Raw genomic sequence first — 23,954 nt, forward strand, 5'->3', positions numbered from 1 at the left:
CCCACACATAGACACGTGTGTATATACAAAATTAAAAATGAATCCAGGCGTGGTGGCACACGCTTTTAATCGCAGCACTCAGGAGGCAGAGGCAGGAGAATTTCTGAGTTCGAGGCCAGCCTGATCTACAGAGTGAGTTCCAGGACAGAGAAACCCTGTCTTCCAAAACAAACAAACAAACAAACAAACAAACAAAACCAAAAAAACAAAAAACAAAAAGAAAAAATGAACAAACTAAAAAAGAAACCACTGAAAGTTCCAACCTTTTGAAACATATGGTAGACATTGTTACCTATAGTTACCAGAAACTCTTCCTCTTTGTAACTGACTTGTATGTGATTTTTCACATCTTTATAGCCTTTACCAGTTTATACTGATCATCTATCTAATTCATTTGGTTGGGGGAGGAGGGACAATTATTGTTACTCCTTTGAGAATGTCATATATTTTTATTGTATTTATTTCAACTTCCCATCAGCTACCCTACTCAACCAACTTTTTGTTTTCTTTTCTATTAACTCTAATTTTTGTTACCATAGATGCTTTTGTCATAGGTTCTTGAGCATGATATTAGTACCAGGTCAAACTATGGGATTTCATCTTATATTCATCAGAATGACTAAGATCAGGAAAACAAATGATGACAAGTGCTGACAAGGGCTGACATGGGTAAAAAGAAAATACTTATTCACTGCTGGCTGGAGTGCAAAACCAGTATAGCTACTACAGAAATCAGTATGGAGGTGCTCAATAAGATAAACAAAGAGTAACCACATTATTCAGCAACTCTTGGGAATAAACCCAAAAGATTGTTTCTATAAAGACACTTGCACATCCATGTTTATTGTTATTCTAAGCATAATATCCCAAATACAGAAACAACATAGATGTCCATCAGCTGATGATGGGAAAATAAAAAGTGTTGTATTTACACTTTGTCACTTTTATTACATAGTTACGAAAATTGAAAGTATGAAATATATTTTTAAATAATTCTGCTATTGATACCATCTATAATGTTTTAAATTTCATTTAGTATATTTTTTATCTCAAAGATTCTGTTTGACTTTTTTTTTAAGATTTATTTACTTATTTATTTATTACATGTAAGTACACTGTAGCTGTCATCCTGAAGAGGGTATCAGATCTCATTACAGATGGTTTTGAGCCACCATGTGGTTGCTGGGATTTGAACTCAGGACCTTTGGAAGAGCAGTCAGTGCCCTTAACCGCTGAGCCTTCTCTCCAGCCCTCTGTTTGACTTCTAAAGTACTCTGATCACTATATTAACTTTTCTTGATAATATTGAATGTTGAATAATTTCTCTAATTCCTGGAAACTTCATAAAGTTTTTTAAGAGTTGTTTTATGTTTTCTAACCAAAATTGGCAGGTGAAGGCTGTTGTTAGCATGCTTCAGATATGTCCATTAGACTGTTATGTGAGATAATGGTTCTCTGAACATTATTGATGATTATGGGTGTGCAGATTGTCTACATATGAATAGATCTACATTACCTGTTTTACCAGAAATTCTAATCACATAGTTGAGGGCCTATAGTCACTTCCATTAATTTAGCACTAGATGGCACCCTAAGTCTGAGTTTTTAATGATTCTTGCAAGTATTTTGACACCTGATCAACAACACTAGAGGGTAATCTAAGTGCTTGTGTATTTAAAATCTGCAGTTGAGGTATTGTTCAACATGAAAAGGAATAGATATCTGAAGAGGAATGTCCATCCATAAAACCCTCTCCATAGTACCAGTGTACCCACATGCCTTGTCAATATTCACTTCCATTGTGGTCAGATATTAGACTACTGATGTTGGGCAGAATCATTGATGAAGGAAGAGGTTCAGGATATCTACTAGTAGAAGTTATTTAACAAACTGCTCTGTTAAATGAGTTCACAGTTTGCCAAGACCGAAAAACCTTAGAGAGTACCAAGATCCATGTATCTCTTGACTGCCAATTACTAGAGTCACAGGGACAAGTTCACTTAAAACATTCACAGTTGAACCGAAAGCCACCTTACTCTGACAGGAGAAGAGCTTTTGGGTTTGTTTGTTTGTTTGTTTGTTTTTGTTTTTCCATGTTAATTCCATGGTTCTGGGCAAAGTATGTTCAAGGTTGTATTCAGTTTAAGATTGCAACAGCACAATATTGAGTCCTTAAGCATGCGTAATGCAAAGTCCTACCCCAATTAAATGTGTTCTCACAGCATTCTTTATTATTAAAATTTGGACAGGTCTGAAAGAAAGCAGATTGTGAATTTGAGTATTGTACAAACAATGTCCTATGGAGTCTTTGGAAGTCTTATTCTATAGGTCCACCCAAAGACTAAACATTATGTTGGATCATAGGCCTGACAATGGAGCACAGTCTCTAGTTGATATGGGTAGATGTTAAAAGATTCTCATTGTAATTCCTAGTCATAGTACAAGGCTGTCACTTTTTGTGGTGTGATTGTCATAACATCAGCAGTGTGCTCCAAAGTGGCATAGTCCTGTAATCATTCTTGTGTCTTCTTTATAGAAATCCTTTCTCCCTGAGGTTGGAGAAAATGTTGCAGTTGCAATTCTGATGTTCCCTGGATAATATTTCTCATGTGATACATGCTGTTGGCACTGGCCTGGGCATATTATGGTCAGGAGACACTATGTGCATTAGGATCAGCTCTGAGACAATTTTTTTTACTCTGACCAGCTAAAAGCATATTTCTATCTGGTTAGTTTTGCTTGGGATTTATGTGAACAACCATTTCTCTTTTTTTGGTTTTTTGTTTTTTGTTTTTTGGGTGTTTTGTTTTGTTTTGTTTTGGTTGGTTTGATTTGGTTTGGTTTTCTAGACAGGGTTTCTCTGTATAGCCCTGGCTGTCCTGGAACTTACTTTGTAGACCAGGCTGGTCTCAAACGCAGAAATCCGCCTCCCTCTGCCTCCCAACTGCTGGGATTAAAGATGTGTGCCACCACCACCCGGCTGAACAACCATTTCTTGTTTGCCCCTTTAATATAGTTTATTACATAATTAAAACCAGCTACCCTTTATTCCCCTCCAGCTTATTATGAGGGGAATCTTATCTGAGTAGTTTGTTTTATGACTAGTTACACAAATTGTTGTAATTGCAATTGGTGGAAAATACATATTCAAATTCCATTTTGTAGCTCCTCCTTAAATATTTAAATAACAGATACATTGGTTTTCAATTATACATACATTAGGAAATGGTTAATTACAATTAACAAATTCATTACTCTACATGTTTATCAATTTTTATGTGAATACTTAGAAGTCAATCTCTTTAATTTTCAATAATACATTGTACTAACAATATTGGTTTGACCATACTCTATGATTTATTTCATCATATGTTTTAACATCATATGACACACACTTTGTCCTAACCAAGATGACCTCTATGGATTGAACTTCTATATTCTCATAACTTGAATGGATTGGCATGGCATAAAATGTTGATGATTTAATTGAATTCTGTTTTGTCATGTTGTTTTATGATGGATCTTCCTGTATCCTGTGTCCACTAATAACTGATTTTCTCTGATGGAAATGCAATAGAAAAAGAACTCTTTGACTAAATACAAGTTATACCCATAGGCATCTAATAACATGTTGAGTCCTTCACAGAGATGTAGTAAATGCATTATACTGTGAGGAAGAATCCATGTTCTTTTAATTCTGCTCTTTCCCTAAAGGCACTCATAGTTGGGGAAAATATCTTCCGAGTCTCACATGTGGGGAAATATAGTATCTGCTCATATGAGAGCAAAATATGCTCTTCTCTTGAGATCCTACTTACCACCACCACCTCATCTGCAGGCTACGCATTGGTGAACCTTTTAGAGGGGAGCTTTCTCTTCCATCTACATCATCCATCTTCTTTATAGTTCATTTTTACTTACATATCAGAAAAAGAATAAAACTTTCCCTTATCTCACTATAACCTTTTGAATGTATAGCTTAGGAAATATATTTCATGTACAAAATAGCTTATCACATGTCTACATATCTATCTATGTCACAGATTATTTTTACTGATGCACTGCTGGCTTAATTACTATAAATATTAAGTAGAATTTTCACTTTTTCTACATGCCTCAATCCTTTACAGAGTAATTTCCACTTTTTTTCTGAACAACATGTATGGAGGTCTCTGCACACAGAAGCTAATTTTAAGGAAACTGATTTAAACGTATTCTGGCTGACTGTTGTTACTATTCCAAACTACTGATGTCATAGCACTGTTGGGAATCTTTAGCTGTTCTGTATGAGGCTGTCCTTTTTGACTTCTTTCATTTCCCACCTATTTTCTGTTAGAAGAAATGCACTTATCACTTATTTGTGGTATTTCTCTATATTCACAGATTTCTGATGACATTATAAATTCTGAGCAAAGAACAAAATAAATAAAAGAGGAATCTGATCACACAAGTAAGAATATACTGATAGTACTGTTGTACAGAATCCATTCTCCTTTCTACTAGCTATAATTAACATATTTTTTATGGAATACATAGGATTCAGGATGGAAGAATTTGGAAGGTCATAGCCATATCCTAGCATGCCAAAGTGAAATCATAGTTGGTATTTAAGCATACAATTGGCATTACCAATACAATGGCAGTCATCAATACAATGCACAAAGAAACCTGGAAAATAAGTGAAAAATTATGTTATGAACATAAAGAATCTCAAAAACCATTACCCTTTTCTACAGTGAAAACACATAACATATTCACAATGTGTAACCTAACATTCTAGGTGTGATGTTAGCTTCAGAAGGGGTCACTCTTAAATACATTTCATCAGTTCATATGACCTGGAATGAATTAATAGTTCTACTTTTGAGTTTATGTTTGAAAATTAAATGTATGTAATTTATGTGTAATTACAAGAAGCTGAAAGAGTCAGATACATATATTTGCACCCAACCAATAGGCAGAAGCAGCTGACCCCTGTTGTTGAATTAGGGAAGGCTGAAAGAATTTGAGAAGGGCAATCCTATAGGAGGACCAGCAGTCTTAATTAATCTGGACCCCTGAAAATTTTCAAACACTGGACCACCAAAAGGAAAGCATACACCAGCTGATATGAGGTTCCCAACACTCATACAGTAGAGGACTTCCAGATATATGTTCATTCAGAGATGATGCACCTAACTCTCAAGAGACTGAAGGTCCCAGGGAGTTTAGAGGTTAGATAGGGTGGATGGTGGGGGCATCCCTGTGGAGACAGTGTGTGGTGGGGAGGGGATGTGGAGCAATGGAGGGTGGGAGGGGACGGTGAGGTATGGAATATGGAGTATAAAAAATGAATTACAAATAGTATTAAATTTTAAAAAAAGAAAAGAAAAGAAAGCAGTTAGGCCCAAGAAGGTCTAATAGTTTAACAGTTAAAAAGAAAAAAAAAAAAGAAAGAAAAGAAAAAAGAAATGGTAATTAGATACCCAGGTGGCACCAGGAGAGCTCTAGTTTCCCTGGAGTGCAGACAGGCCTATGAGCACAGGTGGGTCCACCACTGCTGCTCAGAGGAACCCATGCTGAACCCTCAGAACACAGGAACCAAGGGGCAGCTTAGGACAGGAGCTTTCCAGTTTCCTTCTGCATCCACAGCTGATTCTATACCACAGAACTACATATACAAATACAGTCAGGAGAGAGCTGGTCTCCCAAGAGTGCCTACACACCTGGGAGCACAGGTAAGGCCACCAGTTCTCCTCAAATTCCTGGCCCAAGAGGGACCCTCCCAGAGTCATCAGGACACAGGAACCAAGAATCAGCTGGAGACAGGATCCTTTTGGAGTCTGTCTGCACACCAGAGCTGACCCTGTACCACAGCTCTCTATACCTAAATTCCTCTCTGAGAAAATTGGTCTCCCAAGAGTACTGACACAGAGGCTTGCAGGTGGGACAAGGCACAGTCATAGACAGCAAGACCAGCTAGCACCAGTGATCACCAGATGGCAAAATACAATAGAACACATGTAAACAAGTAGAAGCCACTAAAGAGGAAACACAAAAATCCCTTAAAGGATTACAGTAAAACACAAACAAACAGGTGAAGGAACTGAACAAAACCATCCAGGATCTAAAAATGGAAATAGAAACAAAAACAAAACAAAACAAAACAAAAAACAAACAAAAAAAAGAAAAAAAAAGAAATCACAAAGGGAAACAATAGTGGAGATAGAAAACCTAGGAAAGAGATCAGGAATCATAGATGCAAACATCACCAACAGAATACAAGAGATAGAAGAGGTGCAGAAGATACCATAGAAAACATTGGCACTACAGGCAAAAATGCAAAAAACTCATAACCTAAAACATCCAAGAAATCCATGACTTATGTATTTATTACAATGCGAAGACCAAACCTAAGGATAACAGGGATAGAAGAGAGTAAAGATTCCCAAAGGGCCAGTAAATATCTTTAACAAAATTATAGAGGAAAACTTCCCCAATCTAAAGAAAGAGATGCCCATGAAGAAGCCTACAGAACTCCAAATAGATTGGAACAGAAAAGAACTTCCTCCTGTCACATAATAATCAAAACACCAAGTGCTCTAAACAAGTAAAGAATATTAAAAGCAGTAAGGAAAAAAGCTCAAGTAACATATAAAGGCAGACAAACTAGAATTACACAAGACTTCTCACCAGAGACTATGAGAGCTAGAAGATTCTGGGCCGATCTCATATAGACCCTAAGGGAATGAAAATGCCAACCCAACTCTCAATTACCATAGATTGAGAAACAAAAATATTCCATGACAAAACCAAATTTACACAATATCTTTCCACAAAAAAAAAGCCCTACAAAGGAGATGGAAAACTCTTACACAGGAAGAGAAAGTACACCCTAGAAAAAGCAAGAATGTTATCTTTCAACAAACCCAAAAGAAGATAGGCACACAAATATAAAAATAACAGGAAGAAACAACCACTGTTCCTTAATATCTCTTAACATCAATGGACTCAATTCCCCAATAAAAAGACAAAGACTAATAGACTGGATACATAAACTGTACCCAGCATTTTCTTGCATACAGGAAATGCACCTCAGTGCCAAAGACAAACACTAACTCAGAGGAAGGGCTGGCAAACATTTTCTAAGCAAATGGTTCCAAGAAACAACCTAGAGTAGCCATTCTAATATCATGACAAAAAAAGTGACTTTCAACCAAAAGTCATGAAAATAATAATAATTATAATAATGAAGGACACTTTATACACATCAAAGGAAATTCTACTAAGAAGAACTCTCAATTCTGAACATCCATGTTCCAAAAGCAAGGGCACATACATTCATTGAAAAAAAAAAAAAGAAATCCTTTACTAAACAAAAATCACATAATGCAACTCATACAATAATTGTAGGGGTCTTCAACACTCACTTTCATCAATGGAAAGATCAGGGAATCAGAAACTAAACAGAGACACAGTGAAACTAACAGAAGTTATGAACCAAATGGATTTAACTGATATCTATAGAACATTTCATCCTAAATATAAAAAAATATACCTTCTTCTCAGCATCTCATGGTACGTTCTCCAAAACTGACCATATAATCGGTCACAAAACAGACCTCAACAGATATGAGAAGATTAAAATAATTCCATGTGTCCTATCAGATCACTACTGATTAAGGCTGGTTCCCCATAAAACAAAAAAAACAAACAAAAAACAAAAACAAAAAACAAAACAAAAAAAACAAAAAACAAAACAAAACAGAAAGCCCACATACACATGGAAGATGAACAATGTTCTACTCAATGATAACTTAGTCAAGAAAGAAATTAGACTTTTTAGAATTTAATGAAAATGAAGGTACAACATACCCAAACTTATAGGTCACAATAAAAGCGGTATTAAGGGGGAAAACTCATAGCTCTGAGTGCCCCAAAAACGAAACTGGAGAGTATATACCCTCGTAGTTAAACATCACACCTGAAAGCTCTAGAACGGAAAAGAAGCAAATTAACCAAAGAGGATTAGAGAGCAGGAAATAATCAAACTCAGGGTTGAAATCAAACAAGTAGAAACAAAAAGATCTATACAGAGAATCAACCAAACTAGGAGCTGATTCTTTGAGAAAATAAAAAAGATAGATATACCTTTAGCCAGACCAACCAGAAAGCACAGAGACAATACCCAAATTAATAAAATCAGAAATGAAAAGGGAGATATAACAATAGAAACCGAAAAAAATCCAAAAAATAATCAGATTCTATTACAAAAGCCTATAATCAGCATAACTGGACAATCTGGATGAAATGGAGAATTTTCTAGACATATACCAAATACCAATCAGGATCAAATAAACCATCTAAAAAATCCCAAAACACCTAAAGAAATAGAAGCAGACATTAAAAGTCTCCCAACCAACCAACCAACCAACCAACCAAACAAACCAAAACCAAAACAAAAACAAACAAACAAACAACCCACCCAAACACACAGGACCAGATGAATTTAGTGCAGAATTCTATCAGAACTTCAAAGAACACCTAATATTAATATTCCTTAAACTAGTCCACAAAGTAGAAACAGAAGGAAGACTACTCAATTCATCCTATGAATCCACAATTACGCTGATATCAAAACCAGAAAAAGACCCAACAAAGAAAGAGAACTTCTGAAAAATTCTGTTATGAATATCAGTGTAAAGATTCTCAATAAAATTCTTGCCAGTGAAATCCAAGAACACAGCAAAATGATCATTCACCATGATCAAGTAGGCTTCATTGCAGAGATGCAGGGATGGTTCAATATATGATAATCCGTCAATGTAATCCACTACATAAACAAACTCAAGGAAAAAACAAACACATGCTCATTTCAATTGATGCTGAAAAAGCATTTGAAACATTCAACACCTTTTCATTTTAAAAGTCCTGGAAAGATCAGGAATTTAAGGCCCATACCTAGACATAGTAAAAGCAATATACAGCCATTTCCTGAGCAGAACACCAATAGCTTATGAACTGACCATGAAATGACAAATGAGACCTCATAAAATTACAAAGCTTCTGTAAGGCAAAGGACACTGTTAATAAGACAAAAAGCAACCAACACATTGGGAAAAGATCTTTACCAACCCTACATCCTATTGAGGGCTAATATCCAATATATACAAAGAACTCAAAAAGTTAGACTCCAGAGAGCAAATAACTTTATTAAAAATGGGAAACAGAGCTAAACAAAGAATTCTCAACTGAGGAATACCAAATGGCTGAGAAGCACCTAAAGAAATGTTCAACATCCTTAGTCATCAGGGAAATGCAAATCAAAACAACCCCGAATTTCTGCCTCATACCAGTTAGAATGGCTAAGATCAAAAACTCAGGTGACAGCAGATGATGGCAAGGATGTGGAGAAAGAGGAACACTCCTCCACTTATGGTGGGATTACAAACTGTTACAACCACTCTGGAAATCAGTTGGCAGTTCCACAAAAAATTGGACATAGTACTACCAAAGAACACAGCTTTACCACTCCTGGGCATATACCCAGAATATATTCCAATATGTAATGAGGACACATGCTCCACTATGTTCATAGCTGCCTTATTTATGAAAGCCAGAACCCGGAAAGAACCCAGATGTTCCTCAACACAGGAATGGATACAGAAAATGTCATACATTTACACAACGGAATACTACTCAGCTATTAAAAACAAGGAATTCATGAAATTCTTAGGCAAATGGATGGGACTAGAAAATATTATCCTTAGTGAGGTAACCCAATCTCAAAAGAACACACATGGTATACACTCACTGATATGTGAATATTAACTCATAAACTCGGAAAATCAAAGATACAATTCAGAGACCAAATGAAGCTCAAAAGAAGGAAGACCAAAGTATGGATACTCTGGTCCTTCTTTTTTTTTTTTTTTAAGATTTATTTATTGATTATATGTAACTACACTGTAGCTGTCTTCAGACACTCCAGAAGAGGGAGTCAGATCTCTTTATGGATGGTTGTGAGCCACCATGTGGTTGCTGGAATTTGAATTCCGGACCTTCGGAAGAGCAGTCGGGTGCTCTTACCCACTGAGCCATCTCACCAGCCCCTCTGGTCCTTCTTAGAAGGTGGATAAAAATACCCATGGGAGGAGAAAAAGTGTGGAACAGACACTGAAGGAGAGAAGAGAAGGACCTACTGGGGGAACCATCCCATATACAGTCGCCGAACCCATTCACTATTGTGGATTACAACAATGCTTGCTGACAGGAGCCTGATATAGCTGTCTCCTGAGAGGTTCTGCCAGTGCCTGACAAATACAGAGGTAGATACTCTCAGCCAACCATTGGACTGAGTACAATGGAGGAGTTAGAGAAAGGACTGAAGGAGCTCAAAGAGCTTGCAGTCTCATAGGAGGAACAACAATATGAACCTACCAGTACCCCTAGAGATCCCAGGGACTAAACCACCATCCATAGAGTCCACATGGAGGAATCCGTGGCTCCAGCTGCATTCGTAGCAGAGGTTGGCCTTGTGGAACATCAATGGGAGGAGAGGCCCTAGGTCCTGAGAAGGCTCGATGCCCCAGTGTAGGGGAATGCCAAGGCAGGGAATCAGGTGTGGGTGGGTTGGTAAGCAGTGGGAGGGAGGATGGGATATGGGATAGGGGGTTTTCAGAGGGGAAAGGGGATAACATTTGAAATGTAAATAAAGAAAATATCTAATAAGAAAATGGTAATTATTGTTTTATTTTATTTTTATACTTATTCAGTTTTTCATAATGCACAGCCATAAAAATTTATATATACATATATTTTATAATAAAATACATTTTTTCGTGAGTTAGGTATGAAAATATAACTTAGTGTGATACTGAGAATCCACTGACCTACTTAACTATCTAAATTTAAATATCAAAAGATGGGTTAATTCAGAATTTCTCCTATTCCACTTTTTGTTTTAATTGTATTTGCTCTAATTAAATACCATTTTTTAAGCTTCAAAGAGTTTATTTAGCTACATGGGGATGGTTTTTTTTTGTTTTTTTTTTAATATTTTTATTACATATTTTCCTCAATTACATTTCCAATGCTATCCCAAAAGTCCCCCATAGCGCCCCCCACTTCCCTACCCACCCATTCCCATTCTTTTGGCCCTGGCATTCCATGGGGATGTTTTATGGATATTTACTAATTATAGTCAATATGATAATGAGTTTTAATATTAACTATTAAAGACCAGTTGATCACTATTATGTCATATTTTGACACCTGAGTGTGATAGATGTAATCATAATGTCTTTAGTATGTGCCTTTATGGAGAGTGTGGTTTAAATTACTTGTGCTTGATTAGGGAGAGCTGTCTTAGTAGTTATAGGCACCTGTTGCCCAACACCTATGTCAGGCAATTAACTACAACCTGGAAGTACAGCATCAAGGAACTAATACTCTTGACTGGCCTCCACAGGAACTCACACACATATATGCAAAAATTAAAATATGTAAATAAATAAATTATGATTCTAAGTTCTCTAAGGAAATTACATAAACAGAAAGTGAAAAATGTTCTTTGAATTTTATAATCAATTGTGTTTCACTGAATAAAATATCCTTGTCCGAAGTTGAACCAGTTCAATATCTCCTACACTCAGAATCAGTGGACATTACTGATTGCCTCTGGGTACTGGTCTGAACAATCCTGCACTAGCTGACATATTAGAGCTCTCCTGAAGGAAGAGCAGCTGCAGGGGAAAGCAGAAACTTAACTCTGCTATAGTGGTTTCTCTCCTAAATACATTATAATCTGTGTTGCTTGTAAAATCTGAATTTGCTTTGATACCCCACTCCAGTTGCCAAATAAACACTAGCTCTTGAGCATATGTTATGTAACAGTCATGAGCAGAGAGTTGTATAAAAATCATTTTATAGTGTGTGTACAGCATTTGCTTCTTTGCTTATACATGAGTTGTTTTGTGTCTGAGAAGAGTTCTCTTGAAAGAACATGTAATTCAGAGATGTGGAGAAATTATCTAAAGTGTTACAACAATGTTTCAATTTCGGAGTGTTACATCCCTTCTAAAATTCTTAGCCAAACCTATTTGTGTAACTTACATTTTGATATTTCTAGAGAGCAAGAGACAGATGTTTTTAAGTTTATATGACTAGATTAAGCATCCATATGTTGTTAATATTTTTAGCTTTAAAAATCATTATTATAGTAAAATATAATTACTCTCTAAGTGGTTATCAATGTAATGACAAAACTAATTATATGTTAATCCTGGTTTGGATGAGGAGATAAAACTGTTTCCTTGCATGGTTTCTGGTCTTAAATATTTTGAAAACTAAAGGTTTGCCTTGTGCTACTCACATTGGAAAGCTCCCACAAGCTATTCATTTTTATCAGTACTTAGAATTGTTAGATAGAATTAAAGACAGTGGTTAGAGAGTTTTTTACATCTATTTTAAATTTATTCTAAATTTTTAAACAGTCAAAACTTCAGTGACATTTTTGTTATCTCTTGATACAGCAGTAAGTTCTTCTACGAAATAGGAAGCAAATTTAAATTTAAACATAACATAGAACTGAGGAAATATGTCTCTTAAAAACATCATCACTCATTTTTTACTAAACTATGGGGTACTATTGTGTAGTCTCTTTGACTTAGTCAAAGTTTGTATTCCTGCACAAAACATCATGACCAAGAAACAAGTTGGGAAGGAAAGGGTTTATACAGCTTACATTTCCACATTGCTGTTCCTCACTAAAGGAAGTCAGGGCTGGAACTCAAGCAGGCCAGGAAGCAGGAGCTGATGTGGAGGCCATGCCAGTGGGGTTGTATGTGTGTGTGGGGGTTCTTATTGGCTTGCTACCCCTGGCTTGCTCAGCTTGCTTACTTATAGAACCCATGACTACCAAGCTAGGGATGGCACCACCCACAATGGTTTCTCCCACCCTTGATCACTAATTGACAAAATGTCATATGGCTGGATCTCATGAAGGCATATCCTCAAGGGAGACTACTTTCTCTGTGATAACTCCAGCTTGTGTCAAGTTGACGCACAAAACCAGCCAACATACTTTTCATCTATATGTAGTTTTTAAATACTTGCAATAATTCTATGGATAGTTTCTACGCAGAATTTTCCAAGATTCAGAAATATCCCCACTATCACAACCCCTTTCATATATAATATAGTATATATTTAAATTGTGATTACTGGCTGTAATGATCTTCAGTTTGACCTAGAATAATTTTATGGTGTTTTGCATATAGCTTGTTTCTAGAATGTGATATTTTCTCCAGGCGGTTGTCTCAACATATTATATTTTATTATAAATTTGTGGTTTTATTTAAGTTGGCATAGTTACTGGTATATGTCATTAAATTCCTTTGTCTTTTAAAGTCTTTGTAGTTTGTTTTCATATTTTCCTTAATGTTCTTATTTAGATTTTTTTCACATCAATTTTCATAATGGCAAGTTTATATCAAATCTACAGTACTTTATAAAAGCTTATATGGGACCTTGAATTCTTCACCCATTTTTTCTTATTGGAAACTTGTTGATTCATGCTCTCATATAAATCATTTATTTTTTTCTCTTTAATTTTTGACCTCTTTCCTTATGTAGACTTTACATTTCTTATTGCGATGATAGATTTTAACTACATTTTCTTTCTGAGGGATACAACCTGCTCCAGGTGATGAATCTAAATGGACTATTTCTTTAAGTAAAAATAGTTAAATTAATTTGTTTTTCTATAAACACCACATTATGATAGTATTGTCTCAAAGTATAATTTCTGCCTTTTGATAATCAGGAGGAAAAACAGTAGTTTCTTGTCACTTTTTAAAGATATTTACCCTAATTTTATATATTATACAGGCATAATATTCTCAGTAACTCATCATATATTCTGTTCCTCACTCATTTCATAATGACCCAAGTTCCTGATGTTAGATGCACCTTTCTTCTGCTCTGAAGACAAAATCCACTCTATTGTCTTACAGCTTTTTGTCTGTTGATGAAAAATTTCTTTGTTTCTGTGATGATTTTCTTTATAGTTATGTTTTATTAAATTATTACTATGTCCAATTTAAAATGTTTCCCTTTTGCTTAGAGCCATTGAAGAAACTTTCATAATCCCCCATCTCTCTTTCATGTAGATGGCTCAGTGAGTAGGTTAGTATTATCATGTGTTTGCCTCACATTACATAATGGTTTTCATTTCTAGGAAGGCTTTTAAGGTTTTTTTTTTTCTTTTTTTCCCTCTGATTATTACAGCAAGATTGTGGTTTCTTTATTTTAAGCTCAGACAGATATGTTTTAAAAATTGCATTTAGAAAATGGCTTCCCTGTATTTCTATACGTGCGCCTTTGCCTTCCTATCATTTTCTGAACTTCAATTATATTTGCGCTTGTGTTCTTGGTATTGTTCCACATATCACTAGTATTTTATTTACTTTTCTGGCAACCTCCTTATAATCCACCTCACAAGATACTAGATATCTGCCTCTGATGTACATTGAGTACCAATTAGTTCATTATTTAACTATGTTCCTCCACCCCCCTACTCATGAACCACCTGCATTATTTTCTTCCTGTTGATGTTTTGGATAACGTCTCCTAGAGAGATCACACCTCACTTTTTATATTTACTACTCCACTTATCAGCATCATGCAAAATAACTTGGAGTACCTGAAAACTGTGTTTTCTTTTTTTAATTGCACATTTTGTTCCCCCACTGAAGGTCTAGTTCAATACTAGCAATCATCACAAAAGCAAAACCCTACCATTTGAGAATCCTAATTGTTATTCATTATATCTACATTTAGTAATATGTGAAACAAGTCAATATTATGGCATAATATTTTCTCAAAAATATGTAATGTTTCTAGAAAAAAGTTACATTGTATTCATTTTCAAATAAAGTTGGGTGATGTACTACAGCATATTCTCTCTTGTTGTGTAAGACTTTGTATATGTATATAGACATTTGAGACTAAGATACAGCTTTTGGAGCCAGAATGTGAGGATTTAACAACGTCTCCTTCAACTATTAGTTATAAACTATTCCAACAACTAACATTCCACTCCTGCTTCTGTAGCTGGTGAGTGAGTGAGTAAATATGCTCACAATCTCTGGGACTCACTGGGTGAAAAGAGTTGTCTTAAATCAGATTTCTGTTTCTTTTCTGAAATCTTAACTCTATAATCTCAGGCACAAATCTCTCTCTCTCTCTCTCTCTCTCTCTCTCTCTCTCTCTCTCTGTGTGTGTGTGTGTGTGTGTGTGTGTGTGTGTGTGTGTGTATTTAAGTTGCTTGAGGTACCTTGGTCATATTTTAGAATGGTTCTTAATATACAGAATGATAGTAATCCTTTTTTAATTTCTTTCAATTAATATTACATCCTGTCTAGTTATATTATTCTTCCTTGGTGTCTACCACAGATACTAGACAAAGAATTTTAATACTCATTTGATATATTAACCAATACTACTGTTTCTGTGATCCTATTTATATAAAATATTCTAGTGCAGATATGAAATATACAATTATTGAATTTTAAACTCTCCTTTATATCTTTTTTTCAGGCTCTTAATCCTGATCTACAATGGAAAAATTCCTTTTTTACCTGTTTCTCATTGGCATAGCTGTGCGAGCTCAGATCTGTCCAAAGCGTTGTGTCTGTCAGATTTTGTCTCCAAATCTTGCAACCCTTTGTGCCAAGAAAGGGCTTCTATTTGTTCCACCAAACATTGACAGAAGAACTGTGGAGCTACGGCTGGCAGACAATTTTGTTACAAATATCAAAAGGAAAGATTTTGCCAATATGACCAGCTTGGTGGACCTGACTCTATCCAGGAATACAATAAGTTTTATTACACCCCATGCTTTTGCTGATCTACGAAATTTGAGAGCACTGCATTTGAATAGCAACAGATTGACTAAAATTACAAATGATATGTTCAGTGGGCTTTCCAATCTCCACCATTTGATATTGAACAACAATCAGCTGACTTTAATTTCTTCCACAGCCTTCGATGATGTTTTTGCCCTTGAGGAGCTGGACCTGTCCTATAATAATCTAGAAACGATCCCCTGGGATGCTGTAGAGAAGATGGTGAGCTTGCACACCCTTAGTTTGGATCACAATATGATTGACAACATTCCTAAGGGTACTTTCTCCCACTTGCACAAGATGACTCGGCTAGATGTAACATCAAATAAACTGCAAAAGCTGCCTCCTGACCCTCTGTTTCAGCGAGCACAGGTGCTGGCCACCTCAGGAATCATAAGCCCATCGACTTTTGCATTGAGTTTTGGTGGAAACCCCTTGCATTGCAATTGTGAGTTGCTGTGGCTGAGGCGATTGTCAAGAGAAGATGACCTTGAGACGTGTGCTTCTCCTGCACTTTTAACTGGTCGTTATTTTTGGTCAATTCCTGAGGAAGAGTTTTTGTGTGAGCCTCCGCTCATCACTCGTCATACACATGAGATGAGAGTCTTGGAGGGTCAAAGGGCAACCCTGAGGTGTAAAGCTAGAGGAGACCCTGAACCTGCCATTCATTGGATTTCCCCTGAAGGGAAGCTGATTTCAAATGCAACAAGATCTCTGGTGTATGATAACGGGACACTTGACATCCTTATAACAACTGTAAAAGATACAGGAGCTTTTACCTGTATTGCTTCCAATCCAGCAGGGGAAGCAACACAAACCGTGGATCTTCACATAATTAAACTCCCTCACCTACTAAACAGCACCAATCATATCCACGAGCCTGATCCTGGTTCTTCGGATATCTCCACATCCACTAAGTCGGGCTCGAATGCTAGCAGTAGTAATGGTGATACAAAAATGAGTCAAGATAAAATCGTGGTGGCAGAGGCAACTTCGTCAACAGCACTACTAAAATTTAATTTTCAAAGAAATATTCCTGGAATCCGTATGTTTCAAATCCAGTACAATGGTACTTATGATGACACCCTTGTTTACAGGTAAGACAAATGCAACCATAATGGATCTTTGCTGACCAATACAGTGCAGGGTTTGTAAATCACTATGACTTTGTATTGTTTCTAAATTGAAACTGCGATGCTGTGCTGTAAATGTAGCAATCCAGCCTTATAGGGGATAATGTCATATATGAAGTGATAAGTATATGTGGGGAAGAAGTTTGAATGGCATTGTTTCAAGTGGTACACATTTATATTTAATACTGTGCCTATTTTTTTTACCTCATATGAGGGATGTGACTATCATACAAGACAGATATACTTTAAAATTTCAAAAACATACCAGAATTTACACATCCACATGAGTGTTCTTTCCTTCAAGGAAGTCACGTTGGGAGGCTATCCCATTACCCCAAAGATGCAGACATTGCTCAAAGCAGTTTTGGAGTTATCTTTAGAACCTTCGGCATACTATTTTGAATATCCTCAGTGGTGGCAAATCTTCGTCTTTGAGGGTGAGTTTCAATTTTGGAAATAAAGCCTTTTGGAGTCAAGTCTTGTGAATAAGGTGGGTGACCAAATGGGTATTGCCACTTTTGGGTGATAAATAGGATGTAACCATAAAGTATTGAGACTGATGCTTTGAGTGGTTGAGTTATGTGTGCGTATGCTGGTTTATGTGCATGGGTTCTTAAGATACTTCCAAAGAGGCTGAACATCATATTTGAGCAGTAAAAGTATCACTGGAGTTATGTATGCAACTACTGGGACAGGACAGTGATGGAGAACTTGCATCTGCTAATGAGTTTCTGGTATGTTTTTCTAAAGTTCAGCCTCATTGATTTATAGTCACATCTTGTCCAATTTTCAGTTGGAAATTCACAATTTTTATTCCATATAATTTTACACATGACATATTATTATGACCCCTAGGAAATGATCTAAAGTGTCAGTTTTGAAAACCTATAAACTTTTGGGTAAGTTTAGTTCTTATATACAGAAGCTAAATCCTTGAAAATAATTTGTGTTGCATTCATGTATGGAAAAGAGATTAATTTCTTAAAATAAATGTAGACTAGTGGGAATTATTTTTCTTAAAAAGTATCATAGCGGGCTGGTGAGATGGCTCAGTGGGTAAGAGCACCCGACTGCTCTTCCGAAGGTCCAGAGTTCAAATCCCAGCAACCACATGGTGGCTCACAACCATCCGCAACGAGATCTGGCGCCCTCTTCTGGAGTGTCTGAAGACAGCTACAGTGTACTTACATATAATAAATAAAATAAATCTTAAAAAAAAAAAAAAAGTATCATAGCTAGCTATGTAATCAATCCTGGACCAGGTTCTACCTGATTGAGTTTTAATTTCCTCATCTTTAAAATGAGAACAATTAGGCTAAGTGGTTTCTAATATCCCTCTCATCAGTAAATGGATGTGGTGGCACACTGTGACATATGAGTATTAGCAGAATGTAGTTTACTGCTGTTTCACAGGCTCTCCACACTCTCCACAGATGATATTCAACTGCTGTTCAATGAGAAATGCTGACCTCACCCCACTTTCCTGTATTGCCCATACATTATAAGTGTTAACTCTGTGATAAGCCACATTTTACCGGCAAAATCCCAAAGAAAAAAATTCTTTGTGGTGCTGAGAACCTTGATGAATTCCTGACCAGAGTGAATGTTATCTTCAAAACATCAATATCCATTCCATTGCATTTTATAAAGTTTATACATTGATAGCCAACATTTACAATACACTGACTTATTGGCAGTGTTGATTTTCGTTATGAATACATGCTCTTGTAAATTTTCTAGTGCATTCAGAGCACACTGTGTGTGTGTTGTGTCCCATTTTAGTTTTTACCATGGTTTGAAATATTTATAATTCATTTTCAGGAAAAATTTTAGTTTCACTCTTTATTTCCAAAATAATAATACTTTAAATTGTACTTGGTAACATCTTAGAAAAAAGTTGGCAATAAGTTGGCTCAGTGAATTCATACTCTTACCAAATGTTTTGTGTCCTGGTTATTGCTCACACATGCACGTCGCACTCATTAAGACAAACTGGAAACTAAGGCAGAAGAAATCACGATGTCTGTAAATAAAATCTGTTCATCCTGGTAACAGTAGAAGTTCGTAAAGATGGCCTCGGCAGGTTCCATTCCATAGCAACTTACTACTGATTTGGAAAGCAAATGCTCCGAATCACAGTTCCATTCTGGTTGCTAATGTGATTGTCAGTGTTTTCTCTCCCTTCAAATTGCCTTTCAGCCATAGAGGTGTTGTAAGTGCTAAATGGATTTGTTTAGTAGTCAGATAATGTCATAGTCACACCTTTCGAAAGCAATTTGTCATAAATGATTTTTTAGCAATGGCTTTTTATTAGGAGTTCTGCTTTGCCAAGCTTTGTAATTAGTAAGCTTGTCACGGCCTGGTGCAGGCACCATTAATATAATGCGAACTGTAACAATGAGCTTTCGGCTTTTCCAACTGGGTAAATATAAGATCAGTTCACATCTCCATGTTTCATATCTGCTGTAAATGTGCTTATCTTAGTGAGGATTGAAGGAGACAGACCTAAAGCCATAATGACTTTGCGTATATATGTGTTGTTTTGTTGCTAATACTAACACCTATTCCATTGTCCCTCAGAATGATACCTCCTACGAGCAAAACATTTCTGGTCAATAATCTGGCATCTGGAACTATGTATGACTTGTGTGTCTTGGCCATATATGACGATGGCATCACTTCCCTCACTGCCACAAGAGTCGTGGGTTGCATCCAGTTTACTACGGAACAGGATTATGTCCGTTGCCACTTTATGCAGTCCCAGTTTTTGGGTGGCACCATGATTATTATCATTGGTGGAATCATTGTTGCATCCGTGTTGGTTTTCATCATCATACTAATGATCCGGTATAAGGTTTGTAACAATAATGGGCAACACAAGGTCACGAAGGTTAGCAACGTTTATTCTCAGACTAATGGGGCTCAGATGCAAGGCTGCAGTGTCACGCTGCCCCAGTCCATGTCCAAACAAGCCATGGGCCATGAAGAGAATGCCCAGTGCTGTAAAGTTGCCAGTGACAATGCAATTCAGTCTTCAGAAACATGTTCGAGTCAGGACTCTTCTACCACTACCTCTGCTTTGCCTCCTACCTGGACTTCAAGTGCGCCTGTGTCTCAAAAGCAGAAAAGAAAGACTGGCACGAAGCCAAGTGCTGAGCCGCAGAGTGAAGCTGTCACAAATGTTGAGTCCCAAAACACTAACAGAAACAACTCAACTGCCTTGCAGTTAGCTAGCTGCCCTCCTGATTCTGTTACAGAGGGGCCCACATCTCAAAGAGCACATACCAAGCCAAGTAAGTTTCTCACTGTGCCTGCGGAGGGAGCTAGAGCCAAGCACAGGGCCTCCCTCAGTGGAGGTTTAAAGGACTCTTTTCACTATGGTAATTCCCAGCTGTCTCTTAAGAGAAGCATGTCTATGAATGCAATGTGGACTTAGCACTGTATTTCAGATGTTTGCTATGGAAAAGGAACTGTTTTAAATGTGTAGTGTGTATAAGAATCCTTTGTGTAATCTATTTTCTCTTTCGAAAAAGCACAGTGATAATTCACAGAGGAAATTGAAATTTGAAACTCTTCTCTTGTGTCTGATACTTCCACTTAGGTTTTTAGAAACCTTCTAAGAGATAAGAGTGTAGTACCTTCATATACATGCATGAAGGTTACATGAATAAAACGGCAAAGTTGGGAGAGCAAGAGACCACAAGAGTGCCTTCTCCTTCCCTAAGGCTAATATACAAGCCCTCTGATATACAGCAAATCATATTTTTACAAAGTGGTACTCACAGGGCCAAGAGATTTCTCAGCCTGTAAAGGCACCAAGCCCGCCAATCCTGACCACTTAGTGAATGGAAACCAATAGTGGAAAGAGAAGAACGAACTTCCACAAATTGTCCTCTGACCATCATCCTAGTCTCACACCCCCATCTACACAAAACATGTAACAGTTTTCTTAGGTAAAACCCTATCACATAAAAATTAGATTTTTGTAATTTAAACAGAAATCTGTTAATGAATAGTTGAAAATTTTCAATTGAAGGCACTATATTATTTTCAGTGACAATTATGTTGTAAGGAACAATGTAATATTTCAATTTATTATTCAAATTAAGCATTGCCAAGAAGGCTACAGTAAGTAACCTTCTAAGGAAAAGTCTTGGTTCAGGTGCCAAAATTGGGCAAAGCTACCTTTTTCCCCCATAATTCAGATTCTTCAGTGGAAGATAATATAAAAGGAAATTTATTTTACATTTATCATATATGCTAATCCATAGAAATATAAAGGTGACCACAATTACTCTGAGAACAACTGTTGAATGAATGTGTTTTATTTTGTAATAAAAGGTAAAGAATCAGGTAAAAATGCAAGCCTGATTCTTCAAACAGGTGTTTGCTTTTATCACCAAGAAAATAAAAACTTCTAAAGGAGGACTCGTCCAGTTAACACATTGCTCATTAATCAGAGTGACTTTTTTCTCTTATTTGCTATATATGTGCTGTTGAATGCTTGTCTTTTTAAGTAAATTAAAAAAACAAAAACAAAAACAAAAAAAACAAACAAAAAAAACCCCAAAAGACTGTGGTAAACATAGTCATATGTATTATGGCAGGGATGCAATATTTTTATGAAGTATGTAAAATTAGTTGTATGTTTCCTTGATAAAAACATTCTTGGAGATTCATTGGAGTCATGATTCATAGATACATTCCTATATGGGGTTATTAAATGATACATATGGTTCTATTTTTTTTTTCTTTCTAATTTTACTTTCATTTTACTGGGAGGGTCAACTCAGCACACAGGATTCCCAAGTTGACCTCAACCCCACTTTTAGTTTAAGATTACCTTCAAGGTTCACTTATATTTTTTATTGGATATTTTATTTATTTAAATTTCAAATGTTATCGTGCTGAAAGTGTTTGCAACCCCATAGGAAGAACAACAATATCAACCAACCAGAGCTCCCAGGGTCTAAACCACCAATCAAGGTCGACTTATGCACGTTTCCACTGCCCAAGTGCTGGGATTACAGATTTGCACCACCACGGCTGCCTCAAATTAAGTCAATTTAAATTTGGCAGAGGTCCGTTTTATCAAGTGCCTCCTCTAGCTATTATTGAATGAGAGGTCAGATTGAAATGATTTGGGTATGAGTTTAATGTCAGCCTTTATAACTGTTTCAGAGCTTGCAGAGCAGGCTCCTTTGTGCTTTCTAACTCCCATCCCTTTCTTGCTTCCTTTATGAGTATTTCCTTTTCACTGAGCAAAGGCTAAGTGTCCACTGTCCCTATAGACAGCTCCTTGAGGACACGTATGGTCACCTGTGTGGTCGTAGTTCATAAAAGCATAGCAACTCTCAAGGTCGAGTGACTCTCCTCACTGCTATGGTAACAATGCCTAATTCAAACTAATTTTGAATTCTCACTGATCAAATTATTTCTAAGAAAGTACAAAATGGCAGCAGCATTTTAATCTTTCCATTCTGAGATTTACTAACTTCTTACTACACTGTTGAATGGGCAAAGTTTTCAGGTCTTCACAAAGAGATGCCTATGGAGGACAAGAAGACCTGGAGATCAAAGAGAGTAGGCAACTCCACATGCCGGCTGGAAACTACTGAGAAACTCCAGTGTTACAAATGATCACCCTGCTCATGCATCATTTGAAGTATAGATTGATAATATTTCATTTCTCATAGGCATTTGAAAATCCTTGATGTTTTACTATTTGAAAATTGACTAAAGTTATTAAAAATAATTAATGTTTTTAGTATTTTCATAAGGCCTTTCATGCTTGGAACTTTGTGCCTGTTTTAAATTTTGGAAATTTATATTTGAAGAGATCAACAAAAAGCTATCATATCAACAAAGACATCTGATGTTCATGTGTACAAGACGCCATCATATCGTTGCAGTTTTGTTTATGGAGAAATGTAATGTTAGTTATTATAATGTCTGATACAGAATAAATGCCTAGTTGATTGAATGTGTAAATGGATAAATGAATGCATGAGTAGCTCTAGGGATAGAGGTATTATTATTACAAATATGCAGGGTTCTGACTAATTAACATCATGATGATTGTGGTCCAGAAGTTAAGTACGTTTCTACAGCAATCAGAGATTCCATGCTCTCCTTGTTTTTCATTACCCTATAGTATAGTTCTAACCTAACCTGCCATATATATGTGGTCTTCTTTGTTTTCTTTTTTTTTTTTACTATAGGAAGAATTGGTATATGATTTCTATTTCCCTTTCTTCATTATTTCACTTTCATTTTAGCCCTAGAACATTATCAGCTTGTTATAAGCAAAAAACATGGAGTCTTTGTTACTGAAGTAGATTTAAAAATTTCTTACTCTGAATGTTTATATAAAATATTATGTATCCCTCACTAAAATGCTTTGGTTCATTTTGGATAATTGTTCTTTGATTTAGAAATTCTATACAATAATTAATGTCATGTCATAAATACAGCCTTCGAAGAAGACAAAAAAATCTTCAAAGTTTTCTCAGTATTCTAGGAAAGAACAGTTTGTTTTAATGACTATTATATTTGGGACCTCCATCTTTATTAATATATATCTGTTCTATAAAACTGTGTAAATCAGATGTGGCAATCAGTAACCAGGACAATGTCTAGGTTATTTCCTTTAGAATGTTCCCCAAAATTAAAGGACTCAAACATGTCTCACTAGCTGATGCACTAAACCAACTGATTTTACCTACTTCTAAGATATAGTTTGATAAAGTTTTAGAATATAATTTTGATTAGGTAATTTCCTCTATTACATTTCCAATGCTATCCAAAAAGTCCCCAATACACTCCCCCCCCAGGTCCCCACCCACCCACCCCCACCCCTTGGCCCTGGCATTCCCCTGTACTGGGGCATATAAAGTTGGCAAGTCCAATGGGCCTCTCTTTCCAGTGATGGCCG

General features: G+C 36.3%; 1 protein-coding gene across 4 annotated transcripts in view; it reads left to right on the plus strand.

Moving 5' to 3' along the window:
- Lrfn5 (leucine rich repeat and fibronectin type III domain containing 5) overlaps nucleotides 1–23,954 on the plus strand; it is a 310,572-nt gene that overhangs the window by 277,612 nt on the left and 9,006 nt on the right. For 2 of the 4 annotated variants that reach the window (XM_021179091.2, XM_029484832.1), the window contains exons 3-4: nucleotides 15,580–16,984; nucleotides 19,601–21,398. In XM_021179091.2, coding sequence (XP_021034750.1) covers nucleotides 15,600–16,984; nucleotides 19,601–20,456 — 2,241 coding nt within the window. In that variant the 5' untranslated portion in view covers nucleotides 15,580–15,599 and the 3' untranslated portion in view covers nucleotides 20,457–21,398. Of the gene's footprint in view, nucleotides 1–15,579; nucleotides 16,985–17,324; nucleotides 17,458–19,600; nucleotides 21,399–23,954 lie in introns of those variants that run through there. The other 2 variants (XR_003838430.1, XM_021179092.2) reach the window with 2 other exon arrangements.

The sequence above is a fragment of the Mus caroli genome, chromosome 12 (assembly GCF_900094665.2).
Source record: "Mus caroli chromosome 12, CAROLI_EIJ_v1.1, whole genome shotgun sequence".
Lineage (NCBI taxonomy): Eukaryota > Metazoa > Chordata > Mammalia > Rodentia > Muridae > Mus > Mus caroli.